At 41.5% G+C, this 14,864-nt stretch overlaps 1 protein-coding gene across 1 annotated transcript in view; it reads right to left on the reverse strand.

Moving 5' to 3' along the window:
- The window catches only part of sgpl1 (sphingosine-1-phosphate lyase 1), a 114,756-nt gene that overhangs the window by 33,673 nt on the left and 66,219 nt on the right, over positions 1-14,864 (reverse strand). Inside the window, exons 7-8 of the mRNA XM_063070606.1 lie at positions 13,022-13,110; positions 2,879-2,987 (exon numbers count right to left, since the gene is read on the reverse strand). Of these exons, the coding sequence (XP_062926676.1) occupies positions 2,879-2,987; positions 13,022-13,110 (198 nt within the window). The remainder of the gene's footprint in view (positions 1-2,878; positions 2,988-13,021; positions 13,111-14,864) is intronic.

The raw sequence follows: 14,864 nt of genomic DNA on the forward strand, positions 1-14,864 counted from the left end.
GAGGGAAAAGCAGAAATGAGCAAGAAAAATCAGACCTACGAAACTCCAGCCATCCACAGTGTCCCTTTACAAATAAGTGGCTGTGCACAATAGAACAGTCAAGACAGGAAATTACAATGCAGTATGCAGAACACACATTAGGGAAGTAATTAGAAATGCAATTTAACTTAAATAGTGTTCCCAATCAGATGGGTTGCACAGTAGGGTGTGGTATATCTTTCCATGCTCTTATTCCTTGAGATTTATTTTCACAAACAATTTTAACCCTTTTTAGTTAAAAAGTCCCTGGGAATACTCAAGGCTTTCATTCACCAAGCTGGGCATTGCAACGCAAAGAACTTAAAGGGAGCTTTCCTACATCAAATGGCAAATTATTTATTTCATATTAAAAATTCAAAAGCCAATATCATTAATGGTGGCCATAATATCAGATTATCAAGACGATGCGCCAGCCTTTGGTAGAATGAGGTGAAAAGCGTTTGAAAATGAAAGTCTCAGATTAACATCTGGAAGGCATCTGAGGGAGCAGTGGAAGTAAAGACCCTTGTAATATTTAACTAATATCTCGATGAACACTTGAATCGCCAAGCTGTGGACTAAGTGCTGGTGGATGGGATGAGTATAGACGGGTACTTGACAATCATCACGAAAAGGTGAGTCAAAATTTCTGTGCTGTATGGCAGTGGTCCCCAACCACCGGGCTGCGGACTGGTACTGGGCCGCAAAGCATGTGCTAACGGGCCGCGAGGAAACGATATGATTTGGTGATATGAAACAATATGAGTCAGCTGCACCTTTCCTCATTCCCTGTCACACACTGTTGAACTTGAAATAACCTACCAAATCATACCAAGTAACACATAAAACCTAAAATAACACTAACACGTAGTAAAAGCAGGAATGATATGATAAATACACAGCCTATATAAAGTAGAAGTAATGTAGGTACAGTGTAGTTTCACTTAACAGAACCAGGAAGATTAAGCCAAAATCAATTTGTACAAAAAAAATCAGCACGTACAGGCATGCGCACGCAGGTGCCCCGCGCAAGGCTTCATGGTCATGGTAGTCTTTCTCGGGGTAAACACAAGTGTCCCGTATTTGACTGCTACTTTTGTCCCTTATTTGGGAGTGAGAAAGTTGGCAACCCTACTTGAACACCCGCCCTCCCCCGTCAGCCGGTCCACAAGAATATTGTCAATATTAAACCGGTCCGCGGTGCAAAATAAGTTTGGGGACCCCTGTTGTATGGCTATGACTCCAAAAGGGAAATGATTCATTTATGTTCTCAAAGGAAAATAACCTGCCACTCTTACTCAAGCTGACCCTTGCCACTCAAAGCTAACAGGAAAATGTTTTAGTCTCAGCGGTGTTTGAACTTCCACCTCCATTATCCAAGTTTAAGGGCAACAAAGGAGATCAAAAAATGCTAACATTGCTAGGAATGCTAGCACTTTTATGCACCAACATTGGTTTAGGGAGATCCTGTTTTGACTCGGTAATAAAGGCTGGATATCATGAACAGGTTTACCTGCAAATGGATACCGGCATCACCTAGGCCAACATCAGCATGCAGGCATTTAAGTCAAGAACTTACAGTCAGAAAGCAGTTTGAGAAGTTCTTAAAAAAAGTAGCATTGCTTGCCAAATAACAGACATAACTTTATTCAACCATGCAGATGTGGACACAATTTTGGTCGAATATTCACAGTATTCATTGAAACAGTAGGCTGACGATATTCAGTTTTTGATATGGTGAAGTTCTGTCCAGCTAACATGAATCCTCATCTCCCTACCTTCAGTTAAAAGTTTACTAATAGATCAGCCCTTGGACACTGATAATCCAATCCACAAGGCCAAGGCAACACGGCTCCGTTTGCTTTTATATTTGAACTAGCTTTATAGACCTTTGGAGGTATCTCTCTCCTCACTCTAAGCTAAAGGTCTGAGAAACCATGAGGCTCTGGGAACCTTTGACACCAGACTCAAACAGCGATTCCCCACAAGGGAGAGGAACATCACACAAATCACAGCATGCTGCTTCTCTTCCAGCACAGCCTGTGTGCGCAGACATCCAACAATTTATCTATTTATTGGCATGCAACGCAGAGTCGGCCTAGCAGCCCTTTGAGCTACTTTACCCAGCAATCCTCCAATTTATCCTAGCCTAATCACAGGACAATTTACAATGACCAACTGGTATCTTATTGGAATGTGGGAAGAAACCCAAGTGGTCATGGGGAAAACATACAAATCCCTTAGAGGCAGCGGCAGGAATTGAACCCGGGTCGCTGGTACTGTAAAGCGTTGTGCTAACCACTATGCTACCGTGCTGCCCAATAGTCACTGTGGGTGAAAACCCTTTGTAATTTTTTTTTTCCTGCAGGTTTTATCGTAGCCTTTACAGATAGTAGGTTTTTCATTCATTGGAGATTTATTTCACTGAACTTTTAGAGAATTTATGCAGATCTCTCCAGATCCTAACCCAGGCCTCTGCTTTAAATGTTCAGCAATAATATGTTATACACTTGCAAAAGGTAGAAGACAACAGCATCACAATGCAACTGTACAGCACCTCAAGGACCAGGTGTGTAACCACTGACCGGTACATGAACAAACACAAAAAAAATTACCGCTTTTTCCCCTAAGATGGATGAGGAAGAACAAAAGGTGTGAATTCTTGGTGCTGGGGGTAGGAGGAAAAGAAAGGACAAGGAAAGAGGAGGACTGATCTTTGCTGTACTCTGCGCAGGTTCTCTGCACTGTGGACCAGTAAGCGAGGAAACGGTGAATCTGAATCCAGGATGTTTATCTAAACGCAATAAAAGGCAGCGTTTGAACATGTGATTACATGAATAAGCAATAATCAGACACCTACCTTCACATCCACCTGCATTGTCTTTTTGTCCAATGGAACATGGACCATACTCATCCCAAAGTAGTGGGCAGCCTTGTCAAAAGCAGCATGAGCACTTACAGGAGCGATGCTAGGTTTTGAAAAAAAAAATAAAGACATGATTCAGTACTGGTCCAGGCCACTTTACATTACAACAAGCAGAAGCCAGTGCATACTAATGTGACTGATACTGTACCACAAATGGTCACTTACCCATGGATGCCCATGTGCAGGAAGATGCAAAGTTTGAGCAAGTGCACCCATCAATTCACCTAATGCTGGGTCACTGCTACGTGCAGACAAATCAAACATCCTCAACAGCTGACATGCAGCAAATCTCCCCTGTTCACCAATGCCTGGGTCAGCCAAGGGCCACAGTATGTTCTTCCATCAAAAGCCAAACCAATGCAGTCTATGTGATCTTGTCCACTTTCAATGGACTCACATAACTTACTTTAATTACACAATTAAACATTGTGGATCAGAGAAGTTTACGGAACAAAGCAGAGATGCAGACATTTGGCTAAATGGATCTGTGCAGCCGTTTAACGTCCCCACAAGTCTTTTCCCACTCCTATTTCATTCCTCACCAGCTGCTTTTGTTCCTTTCTCTGTTATGTTTTCTTTCGGCTTCACCTCAAAATGTATCCAATACACTCAGCTCAACATTTTAACCTTTCTGGTAAAAAAAATTCTTTTTCTGATTATGATTAACAATCTCACACAATGGCCTTTTCATTGTGGACAACCCCAGGCATCTAGAAAGCCAACACATTAATAGTAAAAGTGGAGCTATTTAGTACTTATTTCACATATAATGTGCTTTGGGATAAACTTAGATCACATTATTACATATTGAATGTTGTAATGTTATGGAGTAGGGCCCTGCAGGGAGGGAAGGAGAAAGTTGGAGATTATTTTTAATGTTACTTCATCTTTTCAGTACTGTCTCAGTACTCTTATATTTGTGTGCTGTAGCACTTACTTTTTATTCACAGTTATTTTGTAAATAACACTATTCTTTGCATTTCTGGTCAGATGCTAACTGTATTTCATTGGCTTTGTATCCGTACTGGGCACAATGGCAATGAAGTTGAATCTAATCTAATCTAATCTAATCTTTTCTTTTAAAGATGTAGCACAGCAACTTAGATTGGGGAAAAATTAGATGCTTCCAAAGAGTACAAGTATTCACAACCAAGTTTTATTAAAACATCTTCAGAGGACCTATGCTTACTGCTCACTAAATAATCCTGTGGAGTACATGGGGGGGAAGCCAGAGCCACAGTTTGACCTCTGAAAGACTATATCTCTGGCAGTGCTGCTGTGCAAAGTATTGCACTGAACCATCAGGCTCCTGAACCAGAGGGGGTAACTTCACTGAACTGTTCCCACATCTATGGACTCACTTTCAAGGACTCCTCATCTCATGTGCTTGATATTTATTGCTTATTTATTTACTTTTCTTTCTCTTTGTATTTGCCCAGTTTGTTGTCTTTTGCACACTGGTTGCCTGCCCTGTTGGTGTGGTGTTTCATTGATTATTTACAGTTATTGGACTGTTTGAATATGCCCATAAAAAAGAATCCCAGGGTTTAGATGGTGATGTAAATGTACTTGGATAATAAACTCACTTTGAACTCTAGACTTGTTCCATTCATTGGAGCGGGACTTAAACTAGAACCTTCTGACTCAGAAACAAGAATGTCGTCCCACAAGTCACAGCTGATGCTACTGTTTTCAATCATGCCATCCACAAATCCCAAACCGTTACGGAATGAGCTACTTTTATTTCCCCCCCCCCCCCCGATTACCCTCATTGTTCTCACAGCAGCCAATTTGCAGACAGCAAAACCCCACCTAAGCATCATTTCCAGATAAATGAACAGATGACAATCACTGTCAAAGAAACACTTATAAAATTCAACTCCCATAAAACATGGCCAAATAATCTCGAGCACTCACCTGCAGGACCTCACTCTCAGTGCAGCCCTGCTCAGTGGGGGTTAATTAAGTGTCCATTCAGTAACCCTGTCACACCCACACGGTTTACGATGCCTGGTTTGCTTCCTGAGCATCACATTTCTGAGTAAATCATTGCACGAGAATCACTTCCATGCAATTCCACAACGTGTTCAATGACCCGTGTCGATGCAAGTTTTGTTTAGAAACTCTTCTTCCACACTTCCAAAAGCCCACGAAGACGACGGAGGAAAGAAAAGATTTCCTTTCATTTAAGTAGCAATCTGGCACAGAGTTGAAAGCATTGAGATGTACTTGAAAGCACTGAGACGTGCTCTCAGTTACTCTCGTTGGCCCAAGGTGACTTGTGCAGCACTGAGGGAAATCAGTGCAACAGACAAGCCCACTGAAACCTCACATGAACCTTTAAATCAGAAGCCAAATCTCAACAAAAATACAAAGCAGCCAACTTGCACATAAACACACTTCAAAAAGTTCCACTGATTATAAATTCTGACAAGGTCAATGGAAGAGGTTATGAGCAATAAAAACCTCATATAGAAGCTACTTGGGATCAAGTTAAAACAAGTGTCAATCACAGCCAATCTGAACCTGATCCTAAGTTCTTAGAAGCTGTAAAAAAAAACACACATAAAATAAATGACCACAGATGCTGGAGATTTGAAATAAGAGCAAAATGGTGGAGCCACTCAACAATTCAGGCAGCAGATCTAGGCATGGAACATTAACTCCTCTTTCTGTCTCTTTAGTTCATGCCTGACCAGTTCCAGTTGCTTATCTGCAGTTTATCTTTACAATATGGAAAGAAAAAGACTTTGTTACAAGAGCAGACAAACGCTGTAAGACAGCACCAGAGGTCAGGATTGAACCCATCTCATGACGCTGTGAGACAGCAGCTCTGCCGGTTGTGTCACATATTCTTCCCACACCCAAACTCATCCAGAATTGTGCAGCATAAATCCCAAATCACAACAGTGGCTACTTACAATGGCACCAGATGAGCAATGTCTCCATTTGAACCTTCTCATCGTGGCTTTCAAATCTCTGCCTGTCTGTCACTCTGACAAACACCTTCATATAACCCTGAAAGATCTCCACATTCCCCTATTCCGTCCTCTTGATCCCCTGATATTTTAGTTACCAAGGCCCATGGTTCCAGAATTGGCCTGCATGCAGTTCCACCTCCTGACCTCTTCTTTCTTTAAACTATTTTAAGAGATGCTTCAAAAAGGTAGCGTCCATCATTAAGAACCCCAGTTACCTAGATAATGTCTTGTTCTCATTGTTACCATCAGGAAAGGGGTACAAAAGTGGGAAGGCACACTGTCAATAACTCTGGAACAGCTATATATAGTTCCTTAAGGTTGTTATAGCCAGGGGTGGTAGTGGAGATAAGCCCCCGCTTCCTATTAAATGCTCCCATTGGCATGCGGCTCAAATAGCCTCTGACAATCAATTCCAGTTCCTGGCCTTCATGAGTGGCTTGGCTACTAAACCAATGGAACAGCTTCTACTGACAGGAGAAGGGGAAAGTGCGGGTTTACTGGCACCTTAAAACTAGTCACTTCAGGCAGATGGGGCTTGTCAGCCATGGTTGACAGATCATCGCGAAGGAAAATTCTGATCTCAAACCTCCTCTGCCTTGCGGCTATACCCACTCATGGGGAAGACTTCAGGAGTAGACCCAGATGGAAAAAAAAAATCGGGAGCTGGAGTCCCTAAGGCAGTCCTACATTGAGCTCAACACAGACTGGCAACTCCTGCGACCCTGCTGGTGCCAAAACGAATCGGTCTCTGCTGGTCCTTTGTGTTCATCTGATGCATGGAGAGGGGGAGGTTGCTACAAGGGCAACAGCTTGCTCTCCATAATGTACTGTCCTGGTTTGCATATCCAGACAGATAGGATGCAACATTCACAGTCGCACTTCACTGACAGAGGCCTCAAAATAAATAAATGATATAAATAAAAATATATATGTATAAATAAAACTGCTCTGAGGCATTTTTCGTTGATTTTTCTTGGACTTCACACCTCTGAACCATGAATGAACACAAAAAGCAATCTGGAACTGTTATAAATACAATGTGAAGTGCACTCATTTGTTGATATATTAAAGAAGTTTCCTATTGAACCTCAAAATTAAATCATAGTTGTTACACAAAATACAACACACGGCTCTGTGCACATGATATGCATTTCCAACATGTACCTCTGACACACTGGATAACAGGTAGAATGTGGTGTCAAATAACTGCTTGCAACAGTACATTATATGCATCAGCGAGCAAAAATAATTCCCCTTCTCTTAACCAATAAGCCATCTGCTTAGCACAACTACATTCTTCAGGACAGACAAATCATGTTATGAATTTTTTGCATACAAGCCCTTTGTACCATCCCAATGGCAAGAACAAAGGTGATTATTTATTTAGACCCCACAGGTGTCAACTGAATTTAAACCACTTACATTGGGACTCAAACAATACATGTCCACTCAACTAATCTTGTTTCTCAAATTAGAATAGCAGTTATTTTTCATTAAAGATATGGCAAGTAAATTTTTCCCCTACAGTGCATAATAGTGATACCACAGGAGGCCATTTTTGTGTCACCTCAGGCTGTCCAGATAATCCCATTCTCTTGCCCTTCCCCCCTTCCAATTTCCAAACAATTCATTCTTTTCACATATTTGTCCATGATCGTCATGACAGTTGTTAGTAAAGCCACTTCCATCAGTTCTCAGTCTGTGCATTCCAGACCTTGACCTCTCTGTTAATGTAGACACAAGACATATTTTATGTCATACACAGTGAATCACAAAATGCCTTCACACACACACAACTTGCACCAAGAAGTTGAGAGCAAATGAGAACATACAGGTATTGTGACAAATGGAAAACGCCTATAAGCCAGGTCAGATTTCTATTGCTTTACATGAAGGCAATCCCTACCCCCCACCCCCGCAGTATTTCCATAAACCAGACAGCTCGTTTATAATACTTCCACGCTATATCATGCCTACTTTAGCAACCACTGTTTACATCTCAACTTCTACCTCCCCATTCCCACCCACACGATTCCCTGAATCTTTTTCTGACGCTTGTAAAGGTCAATCCTACCTCAGTGTACTCAACAAGCAAGCAACCACAAGCCTTTAGATTTGACCTTAAACTGTAAATATTTGTAATGCACAGAATAAAAAGTTTAATTTGATCCTGAATGGTGAACTCTTACCCTAGGACAATGCCCTGCCCCTTCCTCCCACTCCTGAATCTCCACCAAGCCAAAAAAGAAGCTTCTCAATAGTTATGAAGTACTGCAGCACAGAAGCAGGCCCCTTAAGTCAGTCTGTGCTGAACTATTATTCTGCCTAGTTCCATCATTCTTCTCCTGGACAATATCCTTCCTATCCACATACTTAACCAAGCTTCCCTTAAAGTCTGAAATCAAACCCACATCCACCACTTCTGCTGGAATGCCATTCCACATTCTCACCACCCTCTGAGTAAAGAAGTTTCCCCTCATGTTCTCCTTAGATATTTCACCTTTAACCCTTAAGCAATGACCTCCAGCTTCAGTCTCACCCAACCTCAATGGAAAAAGCCTGCTTGCATTTACCCTATATCCCTCAATTTTGTACACCTTAATCTAATCTGCCCTCATTCTCCTAAACTTCAGGGAATAAAGTCCTAATTTGTTCAATTTTTCCCTGCAATTCAGGTCCTCAAGTCCCAGCAACATACTTCTACTCAGCTGATCTCCCACAGAATCTAATCCTTTTTTAATGACCACCTCCCACTCTTGGAATCTGTATCCAAAGACAACTTCCTCGTTGCAGAAATAAATCTAAAAAAAATCAACACACTCTGACACCTCCATGGGGGGGGGGGTTGCTACTATGGTAGGCAAAACTCCAGCTGCCATTTGGAATATGGTCTCAAAGCTCTGCCCAACTACAGCGAGGCTACGCCCCCTTACAATAAATGCCAACATACTTGCATATTCCGAATTGTTGCCCACACCCAAATGCCAACGCTCTACATTTTATTAAATAGTACACCAAATCTGATTGTCAAGTAATCCGATGTTTTTTTTGGGTAACAACCGTAACTGATAAAAGGCACATCATGACTGGGGTAAAGAATCATTAAAAGAAGTAAAGCCAGCCAAGATAGGTTTACTCCCAAAGTTGAAGGTGACAGTCCAGAGCAGGACACTGATTACTGTACTGTCATAGAAATGGGCAGAAAATTTAAGGTCTCTTCTACTGTCTAAAATTGGCATGAATCATTAACACACTGATTAAAGAGAAGAATAGTTAATACCTCCCTAGTTTCTTGGTCCATCTCTCAAAAATAGAAAGAAAAGTTGAGTCAATAAGGAATTGTGCCTGTGGGATCTTGCTGTGTACAATGGGCAAAGTATTTCCTATATTTCAAAAGGACTTCAACAGCTGCAGGCTATTTTAGGACACAGGGATTTGTTTTTCTCAAAGATTGATTCCCTACTGGTGCAGTGCAGCAGGAGCAAGTATGACAGCACTGTAACAGGCCAGTGATCTACACAAGTGTTAGTTCTCCACATAAACTTCGATCTCATCCCTTCTATGTCATTCAGGAACTATTCATCTGTTTCTTCCTCACTCATTGGTCTACCCATCTCTCCTTAAATACATCTCTGCTGCTTTCTTATACTCTCATTGCCCTGAGGAAATAAGTTCCTCCTGAGTGTCTATATGATCAAATGGTAGCCATTTTACAATGAGGATCCCTACACCTAGTCTTACTAATGATTTCTCTTCTCATCCACACCAATAAATTCCTTCACCATCTTAACAATCTGTCACATTACACCTCAGTCTCTGTCAAAGAAGACCAGCCCCAGCCTATTTTATCAGGGATTGGGTTGGTTGAAAACCATAATGATACAACACCACACAACTCCAACAACCTAGTTTTGCTCTAGACCTTCAATGCAGTCTGTGTGGGTTTTTCCAGGCGCTCCATTTTCCTCGCATATCCCAAAGTTGTGGTCGGCAGGCCAATCAGTCAGGAATTCAGAATAGAAATCAGTGAGGGAAAGGAACTGATCAGAGTGTCAGCATTGTCTCAATGGGCCAAAATCAGAAATTATTTCATACTGACATTAAGGCTCAGCTTTACACCTGAGAAGTCAAACTTCAGTAAAGAAAGACATAACTCTACCCTCTGCCTCACCACAAGCAGCAGAAACCAGAAGTACTTAATCGACAAAGCAACATTTCACAATGCAGAAGCTACAATTGCACAGTTAAATGTGACAGCAAGGTCAAATAGCTTCTGCCAATGGGCAGACCACAGAAGTGGAAAGGGATATTTCATCAAACTCTGTTGAGCGCCAATGAAATCATATGGGATACAGGTACACTCAGTGGCCACTTAATTAGCTACACTTGCTCCTTGATGCAAATATATAATCAGCCGGTCATGTGGCAGCAAATCAATGCAGAACAGCATGCAGATGTGGTCAAGAAGTTCAGTTGTTGTTCAGACCAAACATCAGAGTGGGAAAAAGCATGATCTAAATGATTTTGACCATGGAATGATTGTTGGTGCCGGAAATGGTAGTTTGAGTATCTCAGAAACTGCTGATTTCTCTGACTTCGTTAAAGTACAGAAGTTGGTTAATAGCATCTCTTATTATCTGATACGGTTGTCTTTTTCTCTCCCCCCCCCCCCACCAAACAGCTTCGACTTTGGTAGTGGGTACAGATCTTTTTTTATATAAAATTGTTTATATTCTAATATAGGAATTAATCTAATCTATATGAATAGAGAGAAAGGAGTTCGTTAATGTGATTCAATATACTGTATCTGGTGTTATATTTTTTCTTTTGTTTTATAATATGTATTCTCTTGGACTCTGTATTCTTCTATATAGAAATCAATAAAAATATTGAAAAAGAAAGAAAGAAACTACTGATTTCCTGGTATTTTCATGCACAATAATCTCTAGAGTTTACAGAGAATGGTGCACAAAACAATAATCATCCAGTGAGCAGCAGTTCTGTGGGCGAAAATGCTTTGTTAATGAGAGAGGTCAGAGGAGAATGGCCAAGCTGACAGGAAGGTGACAGTAACTCAATAACCAGACGTTACAACAGTGGTGCGCAGAAGAGCATCTTTCAATCCACAGCACGTCAAACCTTGAAATGGACGGGCTACAGCAGCAGAAGGGCACAGACATACACTCAGAGGCCACTTTATTAGGTACGGGGGCACCTAATAACATGGCCACTGAATGCAAGTTGATGGCGTTTACTGAACACATTTCAGACCCAAAAAGCTGGATGTACCATACTGGTGGCGCAGTGACATCAGCGCCGGACTCCGGAGCGAAGGTTCCCGAGTTCGAATCTAGTCGGGCCGCTCTCGGGCACACTTTCCATCCGTGCTGGGCTGAGTGTCGAGCTCGCAACTCGGCCTCGTTAAAAAAAAACTGCGCTGAGAGAAGGCCGTGGGGGACCACTCACAGAATCTTTCCTCCAAGACAACCACTTGAAAAAGTGGTCACCGAGGCTCGGGTTAGAGTATGGGACACAAAAAAAAAGGGTACACAAACCACCATCGCAATTTAAAGCAATGCTTACTGGAATTAAAATTGACTAGATAATGAATATCTAGTCAACACATCCATCAACTGTTGTCAACTTGGACAGTTAGTCTTGCTTAAATAAGATAGACATCAAATTTGAATGCGATGAAGCAAAAGGGCAAAAGCAAGCTGAATAGCAAACTGGCTAAGTAATATGAAACAGTAGCAAAAATGTTGCTTCTTCTGACAAGATGGAATGGACAGTCGCATCAATGACTTGGACTGCATTCCCCAATCTGTAGGTAGCCAATGGCTGACACATTTGTGAAGAGAAGGCTAATAAAGGTGTTATTAACAGGCCAGTGGAAGGGGTAGACAATACACTGGAAAAAGCAAAGTGCACAGTTCTCAAAGTAGTACAACAGAAAGATATTGGGGCTCATCTACCAAAATAATTCAGGTGCTTAGACACTTTAATTACATGGAGCAACTGTGACTTCTCCTTGGAAGAGAGGTGGTTTTGTTGGAATATGATTGTGGTTGCTGAAAACATGATGGTTTGAATCTCTTCCCACTGGCAGAAGGGTCAAGAGCCAGGAAACATTAAACGAAGGCAATTGGCAAAATGACCAAAAGCGAAATTAGGGTCTGGAATGCACTGAATGGGGTAGTAGTAGAGGCAGATTCAAAATGAAGGTGGATAGATAACCTAACAGGAAACAATCTGGGGTAGTAAGGAGAGAGGATAGGAGAATGGGCTCCTATGTGGAGGTGGTTTGGGCACAACAGGCCCAAACAATTTCCTTCTGTGACTGTCGACCAGGAGCTAGACAAGCAGGCAAAATAAATTAACAATCTGTACAGCATGCTTCATGCTGCAAAATATTGTAAGTACTTCACAGCAGTGTTAGCAAGTAAAACTGACAGACAATTATATACGTATTAGTGAAAACAGATAAATGTTTGGTCAAAGTGGGTTTCAAGAAGCAACTTCAGAAAGGTCAAGAGGGAGACACAGCAGTTTAGGAGATTGCAGAGTTTAAATCTGGCAGCCAATTGAGGAGTGATGGAATATGTAACGACTTGTGCAGCACAGCACGAGTGCATTACAAGCAGCTTCAGTGGAGGCAAAGGAGAGACTGTGCATCAAAATTCCATGTATTGCTGATTGAAAAGGCATGAGACAAAGTGGAAAGAGGGAGAGAGATACGTCATGATTTATATACATACTGATATACATACAATCTACGCATGCAAGCTAAATTTTAGTATATACAGTCACACTCAACATTTACATGTACATTGTGTTTTACAGGATTGCTATTATATTTGTTCTTTTAAATGCTGCATCAGAAATGGAGTAACAATCATTTTGTTTTACTTTACACTCGTGTACTGAAGAACGTCAATAAACAACCTTGAATCAAGAAAACACAAAATATTGTGGGCTAAATCAAATATTATGAAGTCCACATTATGAAATATTAAATAATTCCATATCACTTTCATGAAATGAGAGGGCCACTTTTTTTTCAAAACTGATTTTGTACGCATTAACAGTCACTTACATTTCAGGATACTTCACTCCTCGTTCCAATCCAAGGTCTCTGTAGGCTTTGCAGGCCATGAGAATGCTTTCCGTCCCACCAGATGTTACCTAAAAATGCAAGGGCAGATCAGTGTCTTAATATTATCATCACAACCCATGGCCAGTAAGTCACTGGAGCACATACCTCTCTAAGAAACTAGTGAAAACAAACCTTCGACAAAGCAAACTGAGTTAAATCAAACAATAACTACTGCCTCGAGTCAAAGAATGGTTCAGCCAAGGAAGGCATTAAGCCTGCCAATCCACAGTGGCTCTCGGGAAAAAGAAGGTTCTTAATCCAGACTTAACCAATTTGTAAGGAATGGTAACAATGATAATCCACTGGACTTGAAATAAAGTGATGTGGGTAAAAAAGGAGACAAATTCTGCCCCCCCCCAATGGTGGCTGGATAATTTTCCAGTATTAGTAATGGTGAACACGAATCCACCTCCTCAGTAAATCCAGCTCAGAAACATCCTTTAAAGCTACTACTGTCCTTATCTGTTCTGTCAACGAGTTGCAAAGTCACAAAATGTTTGACTGTCATCTGGCCTCTCAAACTGAGCAGGTTGTATCAAACTGCTACAGACAGTTTTAATTGTCAGCTCACCACCCAGCCAATCGAGGGGGGAGAATAACTGTGGCCCTTGCCAGCACGTGAAAGAGAACTTTCAATAGTCATCCAAGTGAAAGCAAGGACGCATTTACGTTTAGTGCTGCTCGAGAATAAGGCAGCACTCACCTCAGTCAGAATTTGGGGAATGGGACTCGAGCACATGAGGGCAATGCTCCACTGAAGTACTGAGGGGGCGCTGCACAGTCTGAGGATGAGAAGTTGGTTTGCGGCCTAACCACCCTCTATAGTGGCACAATCTAGCCAATAGTAAATATCTGAAGCAGAGTTTGAAAGTTATCCCAGGTATCCTGGAGAAAATTTAACCTTCAATCAATAATGTAATGCAAATCATCTGGTAAGCAGACACCTCCAATTCTGAGTATTTTTTGTGTGCAAACTGTTGTCACTTTACCAAGGACAGTGACTACATTTCTAGGCCAGAAAGCTAATAGACTTTTGCACTCAAGTTCTGAGAAGTACTTGAACCTGCAACAATCAGTCTTGTTTCTATTTCGCAGTGCCACTCAGTTTACCATGATATACTCAGAAACAGCTAGCGCTGATAAAGGTGGAGAGCTGACTGAGGAAGAACATTTTCATCTTGCAAGTTCTGAGCATACTCAACCTCCAGCTCAAAATAGATGGTGCATTACAAACATCACCAGCTGAGTCCACAGAATTTTGTCAATTGTAGCTACACATGAGAGTATTCCATCCACTTTAACATCCCTTAAGGTGGTGAGGGAACTTCTTATATACACCAACTCCTTCTTTACCCGCATGATGAGATCAAAGTGGGCCTTTTAAGTACAGAAATAACCCACAGGCACGCAGGATTATTCCACCATTAGAAAGACAATACATCACACATTTCAATCAACTTCCAGAGTTTAGTCTTTGTTGGTGAAATATTTTTCCCATTACTCTCTCTGCCATTTGTGCACAATGGGAATTTGTGTCCCCTATAATTAAATCCTGTACTTAAGCTTCTGTTTTAGACTTGCAAGACACTGTCTATTCGGTTTTGTAATCTTTGTAATCTATCCTACCTGTGCCAACATGAAAGTGCACAATAGACTACTCTACTGTTGTCAGGATCTCAGATCACGTTGAGGCAGTGTACAGGAGTGGGATAGATCAGCTGGTTGAGTGGTGTGCCAGCAACAACCTTGCACTCGATGTCAGCAAGGCCAGGCAATTGATTGT

Source organism: Mobula hypostoma, chromosome 18 (assembly GCF_963921235.1).
Source record: "Mobula hypostoma chromosome 18, sMobHyp1.1, whole genome shotgun sequence".
NCBI lineage: Eukaryota > Metazoa > Chordata > Chondrichthyes > Myliobatiformes > Myliobatidae > Mobula > Mobula hypostoma.